Consider the following 14,412-nt stretch of genomic DNA (forward strand, 5'->3'; position numbering starts at 1 on the left):
TTTCATTTTACTATACTTTGATTTACTGCTATCAATCTGAATATGAATTAGCTCCGAGCCAAAATGTTTGTGGCAGCCCTTTTCATAGTGGCTAAAAACTGGAAAATGAATGGATGTCCATCAATTGGAGAATGGTTGGGTAAATTATAGTATATGAAAGTTATGGAATATTATTGCTCTGTAAGAGATGACCAGCAGGAGGAATACAGAGAGGCTTGAAGAGACTTACATCAACTGATGCTGAGTGAAATGAGCAGATCTAGGGGATCATTATACACTTCAACAATGATACTGTATGAGGATGTATTCTGATGGAAGTGGATATCTTCAACATAGAGAAGAGCTAATCCAATTTCAATTGATCAATGATGGACAGAATCAGCTACACCCAGAAAAGGAACACTGGGAAATGAGTGTAAACTGAGAGAATTGGTTTTTTTGTTTTGTTTTGTTTTGTTGTTTTTCTTCCCAGATTATTTTTACCTTGCGAATACAATCTTTCCTTTGCAACAACAACAACAACAAAATTCGGTTCTGCACATATATATTGTACCTAGGATGTAAGATATTTAATATGTATGGGAATGTCTGCCATCTAGGGGAGGGGGTGGAGGGAAGGAGGGGAAATACTTGGAACAGAAGGGAGTAGAAGGGATAATGTTGTAAAAAAAAATTACCTATGCATATGTACTGTCAAAGAAAATGTTATAATTATAAAAATTAATAAAAAAAAGAAAGAAGAAAAAAAAATGAATTAGCTCCGAACCCCCATCACTATACCTTGAAAATGAGCTCTTCTCTACAATAGTTTTTTTCTAGGAGAACAATTTTTTAAAAATCTCCCCAACCTTTTCCCCTCTGAATTAAGAATGTCTTTGTTTCACAGAATTGATATAATACTGGTATAAATAAAAGGAAAACGTAGCAAACAAGCAACCAAAATGCCATTTATTAATAAAAATCCATATTATGGCATGTGCTTTTGGAGAAATCAGAAATCTGTAACATATAGATTAACAATGAAAATACAAAAATCACAAGAAATTCAAGAAATCAGGAAGAGAGCACCACAAATGAGTTACATCATTGGATCAGGGGTGTGGGCGAGAGGGTAATACTCCAAGTAAAAATCATGGTAGCAAGATCAACTTCCACACAATGAGACAGAGAACTCCAGAACTAACTATACAAGGAAGTGTTGGCCACTGTCTAGCCCACAAGAAGAATTATATGAGTCCTTCAATGTGTACACAATTCAGCAAAAGGACAGCAAAGGACTCCCAGGGTAAAGGGTCACCCTCTTCTTCCTTAAAGCTAGTGCAGTAACATATATGGGGAAGAACAAAGCACAGATGAGCCTTTGTTCCGCCGAACCTGTTGGGTAAAATACAGAGAGATGTGCAACACGGTAATGAGAAGACAAGGGAACAGACCCAAGAAAGTCCTCAGTTGCTTGATCAAGATCATCAAATGCCAAATGAATAAACAAAAAGCTGGCAATATTGACCAAACCAGAAAATTCTCAGTTCCACGTCTTAATACTTTACATTCAGTGTGTCCATGTAATAGAGGAAGCTTTAGTCTTCAGTTGAGTTATGTTTTGGGAAGAAGGCAGTTAAGTATATTTAATGGGGAATGGGGTTTCTTTTCACTAAGACATTCTCCATGCCAGCAGCTAGCACATTTGGCTAACTAGTATACCGTGCTTTGAACACAGTAGGTGCTTAATAAATGGTCACAAAAAAGTTGTTACAAGAAAGCAAAACATGGTGGGTGTTATTAATATCTCAAACATTATGGATATGGATGCCAGGATCTTTTAGTATCCTCCTTCACACTCACATATATTTAATTGAAGAATATAGGAAGCAGAGGTATCTGGACCTGTTCCATAATTTCAACTGCAGCTCACAACAAGCAGACCATGATTTGCTTTTTGCCTATCCCCTATAGGTGCTACTGTGGGATCCAGCTAGCTGACACCGTTTGTCTTTGCTCAAATGCAAGATGGTTCCATCATCCATAGAGAAAAGCATCCTCTACTTGCCTTCTTCATAGCACCACATCAGTGATTAGTTTTGTTTCCTCACCATTTCCCTAAATGCCTAAAAAACTTTCATGGATAGTCTTACTAATGCTTTTGACACGGTACTTCTTGTTCTGAAGGTTCACCCATAGTTTGGGGTCTTCCAATTACATGTAAGATCACCAGTGTTATAAGACATGCTTGTGAGAAGGCATGCATCAAGGGAGAATGGCTCTCATACTTCTAAACCTGGATAAAAATGTTGTCTCTAATACAGAGCTGCCTCTAGCACACATGCTTATTTATATGCCAATAAGGCTACGTCAAAGATTAAAAAAAAGCAATATGATGCACCTACAGTAGTTAAACTGACCTCTGGCCATAGTATTATATTAAAACCACATATCCATGACTTCTCCATGAACAGATGTGGCCAAACCACGCACCTGAGCTACCTGATAAGAAACCCCTAAAAGAAACGTCTGACTTATTCTGTCAGGAGACACCAAGGGAGAGCAGATGGATAGCAAAAGGAATCAGGAATCAATTGTCCTCTGCTCAATTCTAACCGGAATCTCTCGTTGACTTTTCTGTAATTTGTCCTAATTAAATTCAATATATACATTTCCTGAAATACTAGTAGCTCTAAAATCCACAGCAAGTAAGAAACACAGGGTATTCTATCACCTAGTAGATAGATAAAACCTGGGGGAGCAAGATATCATGGTAGGTTTTCTAGGAAGGACTCAAGTCTAAAGTGCATCCATGACTATATGGACTGCTGTTGAATGGGAAAGCATGCAGACATTTGATGAAGAGCTTAGTGCACTGATGCATCCCTTTGGATATGCAATGAATTCATTCTTCTAGAAGACGTCAGGATAGCACTCAAGACCTCTCTCATTCTAGGGTGAAGTAACAAAGAGTGATTTGCTCCAAGATTCTGGCCAAGCCTTCAACTTTTTCAGATCTCCATTTTCTGCATTATAAAGTGGTCGCTTTTCCATCGCTGCTGGCGGACAAGTAAAATCTGCAGCTTTCTGATGGGGACTGTGGGAAAGTGTGGAAATCATATGGAAACGTCTTAGAGAAAAGTGCACTATTGATGTAAAATATGATATTAAATGGCAATCATGATTGGATACAATAAGTAAATAATGAAAATATATAGGTCCAAAGCCTTAGGAAAAGCAGAGGGGAACTGGAAGTGAATTCCTTCAGATCGCAGAATTTGGAGCTGAAAGGTCTCATTAAAACTATCTAGTCCAACTCACTCATTTTACAGAAATGGAGTCTAGAGAAATGGAATAATTTCCTTTAAGTTGTACAGTGTTTAACAGTGGAACCAATTTTTGATCCCCAGTCTCCCAAACTCCGAATCCAATGTTTTTCCAATTTGTACCACATTGCCTTTTTTTTTTCTTAAATCATTATATACCCACCAACTTATAGAATAAGTCCTAGTCTCCCAAGATCACCATGATAAATTATTCATTTGCTGATGCTGAACAAAACGAACGTGGACATCCACAGAAACACCACCTACTCAATGTTTCCTGTCCTGAGGGCCTCCCTTGGTTCTTCCCTGGATGAGGTAGCTCAGCTGTGAGTTGAAGCATGTGATGTAGAGCAGGCCACCACTCAAAGCTATAGTTTTCCCTTTTTCCACAAGATTACAAAAATACCAATAACCTTTTTTTAATTATTATTATTTTTACCATTTATAAAAAGATTCTTAGAAAAAAAATACAGATGGATCACTGCCATCAAACTTCAGTTCCATCTTGTAAATTGTTATGAACTTTGACTTCCAGGTTCACTCTTTTGACTGTAACACCTTTGAATTTGTAGGCTCCCTCATTCTCACTCAATAGATTGATGTTTCGCACAGTGCAATACTGTCTGTTCATGTTCTTCTCCAGCCTATCTGGGTTCCTCTTGGATATGTCTATCTTGGTATTCAGGGGATATTCCTCCAGGATGTCCTCGGGAGCTCTTTTCTTTTGTTTTTGGCATTTTCTGGTGATGAAATAAGCCACCAAAAGCACTAACAGCAATAGCATGACAGCAGCAAGGGCACTGCCAATCGATGCTCCAGTTTGGGACAAAGAAGCAGCCACCACTGACTCCTGCATCTCCAGATTCAACGATTTCATGTTGGTGCCATTCTTGATTTGGTCCCCTTCATTGTCATAAATGAGGGAATCATCAAGGATTAGTCGGCCTGTGTGGTCCACAAAGTCCCTGCGCTTGCGCCTCACTGCCGAGGTGAGAGAACGCTGCACTCGTGCCCCGGAGAGGGTGTCAGGGCCAATGATGTAGATGACCTGGAGATACCATTGGTGTCCTGCTTCCACCTGAAAGAAGAGAAGAACAAAAAACTCGTTTCAATGTAAGCAAAGGAGTAATGTTGAACTATAAGACAAAATGGCATGACAGATAAAACTATTCAATAATGGTATAAAAGATAATAGAATAGATAAAACAATAAAACATAATGGATGGAAGAAAAATAATAGTAATAGTAAAAAACAGTAATTTTCACAATTATTTATGGAATTGTGAATCAAATAACCTGGGCCCTACCTTAGGACCTCATATTATTTTTCTGCATTAATATTTTTTAGTAGAAATAATTTTTTCCTAAACAAATTTTTTTTAAGTATTTATACTGTCTGCTTCATCACTTGTCAATTATTGTATGTACTTCCTTTACTGGCACAGGCATAGCCTCTCTATAATTTGGTATATGCTCATTAAAAGTTGCCATAGCTAGGAATGGAGATGGGAGTGCATTCTTATAGTCCAAGCTCTTAGAGAGACTATACCTGGTAGATCTCTTGATCTGCAGTTCTGAGCTGCAGTATGTGTACTAATCAATATGGTGAGTGCCAGATGAGACAACCAGGCATACCAGGAGAGATGAACAGGCCCTGGTTGGAAATGCAATAGTTCAAACAAAGTTCCCTTGCCCATCTGGACAGAGATGTAACCTATGAGTGGTTGCCACACTTCTAGTCTGGATGAGATTGGAAAAGTTGCTGTGGCTAAAAAATGTCACTATCCTGCAACCTAACCTGGAGATATAGCATGGTATAGTAAATATAATGAATGCAGGACTTGGGGCTTGAATTCTGTATCATCACTCTGGGAAAGTGATTTAAAATTTCTGAATTCCAGTTTCCTCATCTGTAAAATGAAGGGTTGGACTTGATCTTTAATACCCATTTATTTCAGCCCCAAACCTCTGACTTCCAAAGCCAGTTCAGACAGCTCCAGAGATCAGTGCTGACATTGACATTGGCGTTGCCTAGGACCATCTTGCCAATGTAATGAGACATTAAAATAGGACCATGGTGGAGCCACAAAGAGTATATTTTCTCATTATGACTGTTATTGTCATGTGTCTCAATACATAATTGCTACATTACCTCTATATTTTATTCATACAGAAATGTTTTTTTTTTCAAAAAATCATTTCAAATTTGAGAAACTATGACTACACAGTACATATTTCAGAATTTAAAGAATTCTTGGCACTTACAAAATAAAACTGTAAAAATGATTAAACCCAACTAAAATAACCTAAGTAAACTAAAATTTCCATATTCCGTTTCTGAACTAGTGGTTGTTTCAAATCAAGCATATTTTTATTTTTTTATTTTTTTGCTGAAGCAATTGGGTTTAAGTGACTTGCCTAGGGTCACACAGCTAAATGTTAAATGTCTGAGACTAGATTTGAACCCAGGTCCTCTTGACTTCAAAGCTGGTGCTCTATCCACAGTGCAAATCAAGCATGTTTTAATAGGTAGATGTACCAATGATCTCATTGATGGAGGTTCCCTCTCCTATCCCTTCCATACTGTGAAGTTGGCCATGTCTTCCTATCAATCCTTTTTAGTGGATTCCCCAATGTAATTTCCCACTGTTCTAGGAGCCATTCTGTAGCCCTCTTGATGCTGCAGGCAGAGCAGATGAGCTGTCCTCTGATTAATCTTCACCTTCACTACATGGTTAGTCTACCTTTTCTGGTCATTTATCTCTTTATAACATGTTTTATATCAATTTCTTGGGCACTTCTTCATAAATAATTTCATTTGATAATCACAAAAATCCTAGAGGCACCTGGAGGCACTACTAGGTGCTATTATTATTATAACATATTATGCATAATATATAACATACATTATATTATTATGTATTTTTATTGAAAAAACTGAGACAGATAACTGTGCTCAGGATCACACAGCTAATGTCTGAAGTCAGATTTTAACTCAAGTATCTCTGACTTTAGGACCAGTGCTCTATCTACTTCACCATCTAGTTACCCCAAATAGACTCATTTATTCAAATATTTACTGAGGAATTTATCATGTGCATGATACATATGCAAGTTGCTATGCTAACTGAATATTTCTTGGATCATCCCACAAGGGATAGCAACCAAAGATAGTTCTATTGACAAGACTTTTATTCCCCTTTCAACTGCCGTAGTCCCTCCTACACACACATGCCAGATGTGGGGCAAAGTCCAAGAAATGTGAGATCTGAGATTATTCAAAATTGGGAAAAATGGGATTTGGCACTAGAGGCTCTCCTGTATGTTTCTCACATACCAATATCTCCATTTTTCCTAGTGTCTGAGTGAGGTTTATGGCGTCACAGAAACATCCACTAATTCCTTTGGGAGATAAGCCTGATTCATTCACATGTCTAGATAATTGGCTGTTCATATCAGCACATCCAGCCCAAGGCCTGAATCACTGTAGGTTGGAAATAAATACAATTCCAGTAAAAAAACGACTATTAGGTACACAGCATTGATGCAAGTAAAGGCTGTGACTTAGGTTATCAGAAATACATTGAATATTGGAGCAGGAGAATACCAAAGAGAAAGTCTAGTTTCACTTTTTCATTTTATAGATAATAAATCTGAAAAACAGATAGACCGTGATTTGCTTATGTATAATGAATGGAAGAGCTGGGAATGGGAGTCATCTGACTCCACTCTACCATATTGGCTTGGCAGATGGTTTCATGAATTTCTGGGATCAAAACTGTTCATCTTCTAGAGGCTGATCTGGAGATGTTATACCTGGTCAGGCTAATCATCACAGAGAATCTGTGCTTGGACCCATATCTGAAGCTTTTCCAGCTTTACGGAACTTATCAAATTCTGGGCCTTGGTGATGTCTTGGGGAACTTAGGCTCCCTTGTACAGAAGAATGAGATATTGCAGTAGGGACCATAGGTGAAGTGTTAATCTTCCTCGAAGACATCATAAAAAGAAAAAGCTCAGGGTCAATCCTAGTCCTCTATGTGGTATTTAAAAGAAAATTAATCCTCTGTTTTATTATTTCTTAAGAAGCCTACCTTATAAAGTGCATCAACTTTCAGAGTAAATCCATCCACACCTGGCATGCTACTGACCATGTAGAAATCAGATAAATCAGAAGCAAAGTGGGCATCGAAAGGCACGTCATGGAAGTATTTATCAACAACTTCTGGTTGACTCCGATCCTAGAATTCATAAGAGAAATGAACAGTTTGGAATAATGGAAATCTTCATTCATTCATTTAACCAACATTTATTCAGCATTTATTTTATGCAAGACATTGCACCAGGCATAGGGAGTAGGAAGTTAAAATGAAAACCGCTTTATGATTTCAAGGAGAGTACATCCTTTCTGTGGGAAGAGTATAACATTATAACATTTATAAGATAAGTACATGTAAGTGAAGGGAGAAAGTGTTAACAATGAAAAGGACCATGAATCTAAAAGTTCTAATAGGAAGAAGGGAGGAAGAGAGGGAGAATAGAAAAGGGCTATGGAAGAGCTCTAAAAAGAATTTTAAAACATTCGGGCAAATTTATTTTTTTTCTTTATTTTTTAAAGCTTTTTATTTTCAAAACATGCATGGATAATTTTTCAGCATTGATCCTCCTTGTGTTTCAGATTTTTCCTTCTTTCCCCCCACCCACTCCCCTAGTTGGAAAGCAATCCAATATATATTAAACATGTTAAAATATATGTTAAATCCAATATGTATAAACATATTTAAACAATTCTTTTGCTGTACAAGAAAAATCAGATCAAAAAGGAAAGTAAATGAGTAAGAAAACAAAATGCAAGTGAACAACAACAAAAAAAGTGAGAATGTTATGTGATCCATATTCATTTCCTACAATCCTCTCTCTGGGTAAAGATGGCTCTGTTCATCATAAGATCATTGGGACTGGCCTCAATTGTTGGAAAGAGCCATGTCCATCAGAATTGATCATCATATAATATTAATGTTACCGTGCTCATTTCCATTAGGATCAGTTCATGTCAGTCTCTCCAGGCCTTTCTCAAATCATTTACAGAACAATAATATTCCATACCATTCATATACCATAACTTATTAAGCCATTCTCCAACTGATGGGCATCCACTCACTTTCCAGTTTCTTGCCACTACAAAGAGGGCTGCCACAAATATTTTGCAATGTGGGTCTCTTTCCTTCCTTTAAGATCTCTTTGGGATATGGGCCCAATAGTAACACTGCTGGGTCAAAGGGTATGCACAGTTTGATAACTTTTTGAACATAGACCCAAATTGTTCTCCAGAATGTCTGGGTCAGTTCACAATTCCACCAACAATGTATCAGTGTCCCAGTTTTCCCACATCCCCTCCAACATTTGTTATCTTTTCCTATCTTAGCCTATTTGAGAGAGGTATGTAAGTAGTGTCTCAGTGTCTTAATTTGCATTTCTTTGATCAATAGTGACTTAGAGTATCTTTTCATATGATTAGAAATGGTTTTAATTTCTTCATCTGAAAATTGTCTGTTCATATCGTTTGACCATTTACCAATTGGAAAATGACTTGAATTCTTATACATTTGAGTCTATTCTCTATATATTTTAAAATGAGGCTTTTATTAGAACCTTAAGTGTAAAATTGTTTTCCCAGTTTATTGCTTCCCTTCTGATCTTGTCTGCATTACTTTTGTTTGTACAAAAACTTTTTAACTTAGTATAACTAAAATTATCTTTCTGGTGTTCAATTATGAGTTTCAGTTCTTTGGACACAAATTCCTTCCTCCTCTACAGATCTGAGAGGTAAACTATCCTATGTTCTTTTAATTTGCTTATAATATCATTCTTTATGTCTAAATCATGAATCCATTTTGACCTTATCTTGATATATGGTGTTAGATGTGGATCAATGCCTAGTTTTTTCCATACTAGTTTCCAATTTTCCATCAGTTTTTGTCAAACAGTGAGTTCTTATTTCAAAAGCTGGGGTCTTTGGGTTTGTCAATCACTAGATTGCTATAGTCATTGACTATTTTGTCCTGTGAACCTAACCTATTTCACTGATCAACTACCCTATTTCTTAGTCAGCACCAAATGGTTTCTATGACTGTTGCTTTATAATATAGTTTTAGGTCTGGCATAGCTAGGCCACCTTCATTGGGATTTTTTTTCATTAATTCCCTTGAAATTTTTGACCTTTTGTTCTTCCAGATGAACTTTTTTATTGTTTTGTTTCTAGGTCTATAAAATAATTTCTTGGGAGTTTGATTGGTATGGCACTAAATCAGTAGATTAATTTAGGTAGCATTGTTATTTTTATTATATTTGCTCGGCCTACCTATGAGCACTTGATATTTTTCCAACTGATTAGATCTGACTTTATTTATGTCTTAAATGTTTTGAAGTTATGTTCATATAGTTTCTGACTTTCCCTTGGCAGATAGATTCCCGAATATTTTATATTATCAAAAGTTATTTTGAATAGAATTTCTTTTTGAATCTCTTGCTGCTGGACTTTGTTGGTAAAATATAAAAATGCTGATGATTTATGTGGATTTATTTTGTATCCTGAAACTTTGCTAAAGTTGTGAATTGTTTTTAGTAGTTTTTTAACTACTAGATGATACTATCATATCATCTGCAAAGAGTAATAATTTGATTTCCTCATTACCTAGTCTGATTCCTTTAATCTTTTTTTCCTTCTCTTATAGCCAAAGCTAACATTTCAAATACAATACTGAATAGTTATGGTGATAGTGGGCAATCCTGTTTCACTCTGATCTTATTGGGAATGGTTCTAATTTGGGCACATTTATTCTCATAAATATACAATATGAACCTGATGAATAAGATCTATAGCTTATTTAGTCACTTAAAGTGACTTAGTGTACAATTCTTTAAAAATCTAAGTTGATGAGTTTCTTGAGTACCCATATCTATTTCTCTTGACCAAATTTGTTTTTTCTTCCTATCCTTGAATAGTGATTCTTGAGAATGTCCCACCTTTCCTGGACCAGCTTCCCTGAATGAATTTTAGCCCATCTTTAGCCATCTTTCCTTTCAAACTGGATTTCCCCAAATGTAGGGCAGATATCAGAAAGCCTTGCTTTTATTGAGAGTGAGAGGTGAGCATCACAGATTATAAAATGTGTCAAGAATCCCAATAATGATTTCCTCCTTACTGATGAATTATACCCAGAAAAAATTTTGTTCTTATTCTTCATTGTTTAATGATAAATTTATCATTACTACAAATCAAAAAGGTATTAGGTATTTTGCCTTGAAGAGAAAAATTCCAATTGTCCAGTATTAAATTATATTTCCATGACTGACTCACAATTTTTTTAAGATTCCTCATCCATTTTCCTTTTCTGTCTAGGTGGTTTTTAGTATAATCCCATGATACTACTACTTCTATTTTTGCCTTGATGAGTTTTACATATTCCTCACCATGCTTTTCTTGCCTCGCCTCCACCACACCTCACTCCCAATTACTGATTTTCCTTAAACAAATATACATTCTTAATATAGAATGATACTGCATTCTACCCTTTTATATCTTTGAATAAAATACAACCCATGAGAGCCATTTTCTAGGCAGAGGTTTCATATCATCAAATCTGAAGTCAAATTTCTTTTCTTAAGATCTCAAGTTCAACTTCTTGTTAGCCATTTTTTCAACTTATGCATATATGCATATATAATTATGTATGTATGCACACATATGCATATACATATATGTGGTTTTATTGTTAACAACTCATTTCTATGATTTTGTCTCCTGGGAATTTTCTCGGGTCCCTATTGCTATACTAAAGCTATTCTACAATGGCGGGCAATTTCCTCCCTCTTTCCTTTTCAGTTTAAAGTTTAAGTTTCCTAAAGTTTAAGTTTATATTTTAGAAATAAGAGAAATACCTCCTTGAAAATGATTGTTTGAGTCTGCTCTTAGGGCAGGAGCCGTCATTTCTATATGTTAAATAGCAGTTCAGAAATCAGAAGTCTATTGTCAGACACCTTAACCAGACATCTCCTTAACCAGTCTCAGGGCTCTTTTGCCATAAATATCCCTGTCATTTGCCTGGTAAATATGGAAATTCATATGCCCAAAGGGCTATCAAAATGTGCATACAACTTCAATCCAGCAGTATCTCTAGGGGGTCTGTATCACAAAGATATCATAAAAGAGGGAAAAGGACCCCATATGCAAAAATATTTGTAGCAGCCCTTTTCATAGTGGCAAGGAACTGGAAACTGAGTGGATGCAGAATTGATCAGCTGCAGAATGGCTGGATAAGTTATCATATATGAATGTTAAGAAATGATAAACAGGCTGGAGAAACTTACATGCTGATGCTAAGAGAAGTGAGTAGAACCAAAAGAACATTGTACATGGCAAAAACAAGATTATGTGATGATCAACTCTGATGGATGTAGCTCTTTTCAAGATTGAGGTGATTCAGCCAATTCCAATAGACTTCTGATAGAGAGAGCCATCTGCATGCTGAAAAAGGACTATGGGGACTGAATGTAGATTACCACATAACATTTTCACCTTTTTTGTTGTTGTTGTTTGCTTAATTTTTTGTTCTTTCTAATTTTTTTTTTTACTTTCTGATCTGATTCTCTTGTGCAGCATGATAAATATGGAAATATGTTTAGAAGAACTGCTTATATTGGATTACTTGCTGTCTAGAGGAGGGATGCAAGCGGAAGAGAAAAATTTGGAACATAGGTTTTGCAAAGATGAATGTTGAAAATCTTTGTATGTGTTTTGAAAATAAAAAACTCTCATTCTAAAAATAGATAATACAATGTTGAACCAAAAACATTCATTTCTAGAGGTGGGACTTTATATTTCTCTCAGGTCAAAACCAACAGAAGGGAACTTTTACTTTCACCGGTGCATACTACTTCTGCTTTACCATTTTACCTTACCAAAAGAGAAGGTAAAATAATTCAGATGGATAGAGAAGAAAAAATAATAAAAATAGCCTAAAAAATGGACCAAGTCAGAAACTTCATGTCCTCTGAAATGACTTTTTTTCCCTGAGGCAATTGGGGTTAAGTGACTTGCCCAGGGTCACACAGATAGAAAGTGTTAAGTGTCTGAGGCCAGATTTGAACTTGGGTCCTCCTGACTTCAGGGCTAGTGCTCCATCCACTATACCAACTAGCTGCCCCCACCACAATAACTTTCATACCAGCAACAGGAATCTATGCTTTAGGTGCTTATTAGGTTGAATACACCCATATTGTGGCCCTTCATTGTAGATTGTTCCAGTGGGGTCAAAGAAAGGCACATAGCCATCTTTGCCAGTGCAGAGGTAGACTTTCTCCAGCTGTAGTTTGTAAGCTGAGTTGAGGTTCTGCTCAGGATTCCAAAGTACACGGCCATAGAGGATCTGACCTATAAAGGCAGGAAGGCAGAAATAATTCAGGTCAAGATTTGGGTTTAGGAAAGAAAAAAAATGGAGAAAGGAAGGAGGTTGAGGTATAGTGGATAGAGTTATTTTAGATCTTGCACAATCCAATAGATATTGGATTTCTTCTAATGTTTTCAGAAGCTTTCACATGAGGGAGAAAAAAAGGAGGCATGTATTATGATTATAAATGTAAAGCAAAGAGAGACTAAGTGATTTTCCAGAATTTACTCAGTGAGTTAATGGGAAGTTACTTTAGGTCTTATTGCTAGTCACTGCCAGGAGCTATACCAGGTTTGCTACCTTGGGTTGAATTAACAGAAAAAAATAATGTCTTGTCAAAACTTAGAGTGATCAAAGGTCTAGATTTGGAATGACTGACAAACTATCTAGTCTACAAGTTCTCAATGAGGGATCCACATGCTCTTTGGGGTTCCTAACACTATTTCAGAGGGTCAAAGAGATTGAAACTTTTCTCATAATAGATGCTATTTGCCTATTGAAATGTTCTCTTCTCTCTAACTTCATATCTGTGTGTAGGCCAGATTTTCTTTAGATACTTCAACCAAACCATATCACAACAGAGAGAATAAAGAAAATTTAATAATCCAGTTGCCTTTTATTAAGCCAGAAATGCCATTCTTCACACTATTTTTTTGGGGGGAAAATATGATCATTGTTCATAAAGTTTTATCTTAATGTGCAATGGGTTTGTTATGTTATTGTATTGCTGATAATGTTATATATTATAGTTTAAATTAGCAAGCATTTTAAAAAATGTATCAGTTTTAATTCTTAATATTAAATATCAATAGATAGGACCCATATAAACAAAAGCTCTTTGGGGTACTTGATCATTTTTAAGAATGCAAAGGGGTCCTGAGACCAATAATTTTGGGAACAATTGTTCTAGTCCAATCCCCTCATTTTGAAAATGAGCAAACTGCAGGAAATGGAAGTTAAGTAACATATTAAAAGTCATAAAGATCTCAGAGAAAGATGAGGTTTGAATCCAAGGTCCTCTGACTTTAGAATCTGTGTTTCTTTCCATTATCCTAATTGCTTTAGCCTCTGTAGAACCACACTTGGAGAATTTATGCTGATGATGTCAAAGTAAAAGTTGATGTGAAGAGCTGTCTCGTTTTTCTTCCTTTTTTCTCTCTGAGAGCCAGGGAGAGATGTATGATAGGACTTACCCTTTGAAAAAGCCCCTTTGTAATCCATTTCTGCCAGTGACATATCAGCTGTGCTGGGGTCCATCAGAAACACCTTTTCATTGTTGCATAGCTGAAATTCAGTGTTGAGTGAATAGACAACTGGCACTGGGCGGTTAGTCTGCTGGAATGCAATAGGTATCAAAAATCTAAATGGAGAGAAACAAGAACTCTATGAAACGGTGGTCCATTTTTCATACAATTCTGTCTTCATCAAAGCACCGAGCATGAGCACTAAGACAGTGAGTTACCTGGAGATGAAGTCTAGTAGAAGGATAGTAAGAATGGTTAAGAAAAGATTTTGGGGAGAAGAAAAGGGCATAAGCATTCTTAAGTGGCTACAATATGTTGGACATCTTGCTTTAGAAATATGATCTCATTTCATTATTGTATCAACCCTGTGAAATAGATGCTATTATTAACCTCATTTTACATTTGGGAATTTTA

General features: G+C 36.2%; 1 protein-coding gene and 1 long non-coding RNA gene across 2 annotated transcripts in view; one reads left to right on the top strand and one right to left on the bottom strand.

Moving 5' to 3' along the window:
• The window catches only part of LOC141548014 (uncharacterized), a 50,479-nt gene that overhangs the window by 9,329 nt on the left and 26,738 nt on the right, over positions 1-14,412 (top strand). The window lies entirely within an intron of this gene.
• The window catches only part of FRAS1 (Fraser extracellular matrix complex subunit 1), a 488,324-nt gene continuing 474,838 nt past the window's right edge, over positions 927-14,412 (bottom strand). The window contains exons 70-73 of the mRNA XM_074276760.1: positions 13,948-14,114; positions 12,533-12,738; positions 7,400-7,546; positions 927-4,383 (exon numbers count right to left, since the gene is read on the bottom strand). Coding sequence (XP_074132861.1) covers positions 3,793-4,383; positions 7,400-7,546; positions 12,533-12,738; positions 13,948-14,114 — 1,111 coding nt within the window. The 3' untranslated portion in view covers positions 927-3,792. The remainder of the gene's footprint in view (positions 4,384-7,399; positions 7,547-12,532; positions 12,739-13,947; positions 14,115-14,412) is intronic.

The sequence above is a fragment of the Sminthopsis crassicaudata genome, chromosome 6 (assembly GCF_048593235.1).
Source record: "Sminthopsis crassicaudata isolate SCR6 chromosome 6, ASM4859323v1, whole genome shotgun sequence".
Taxonomy (NCBI): Eukaryota; Metazoa; Chordata; class Mammalia; order Dasyuromorphia; family Dasyuridae; genus Sminthopsis; species Sminthopsis crassicaudata.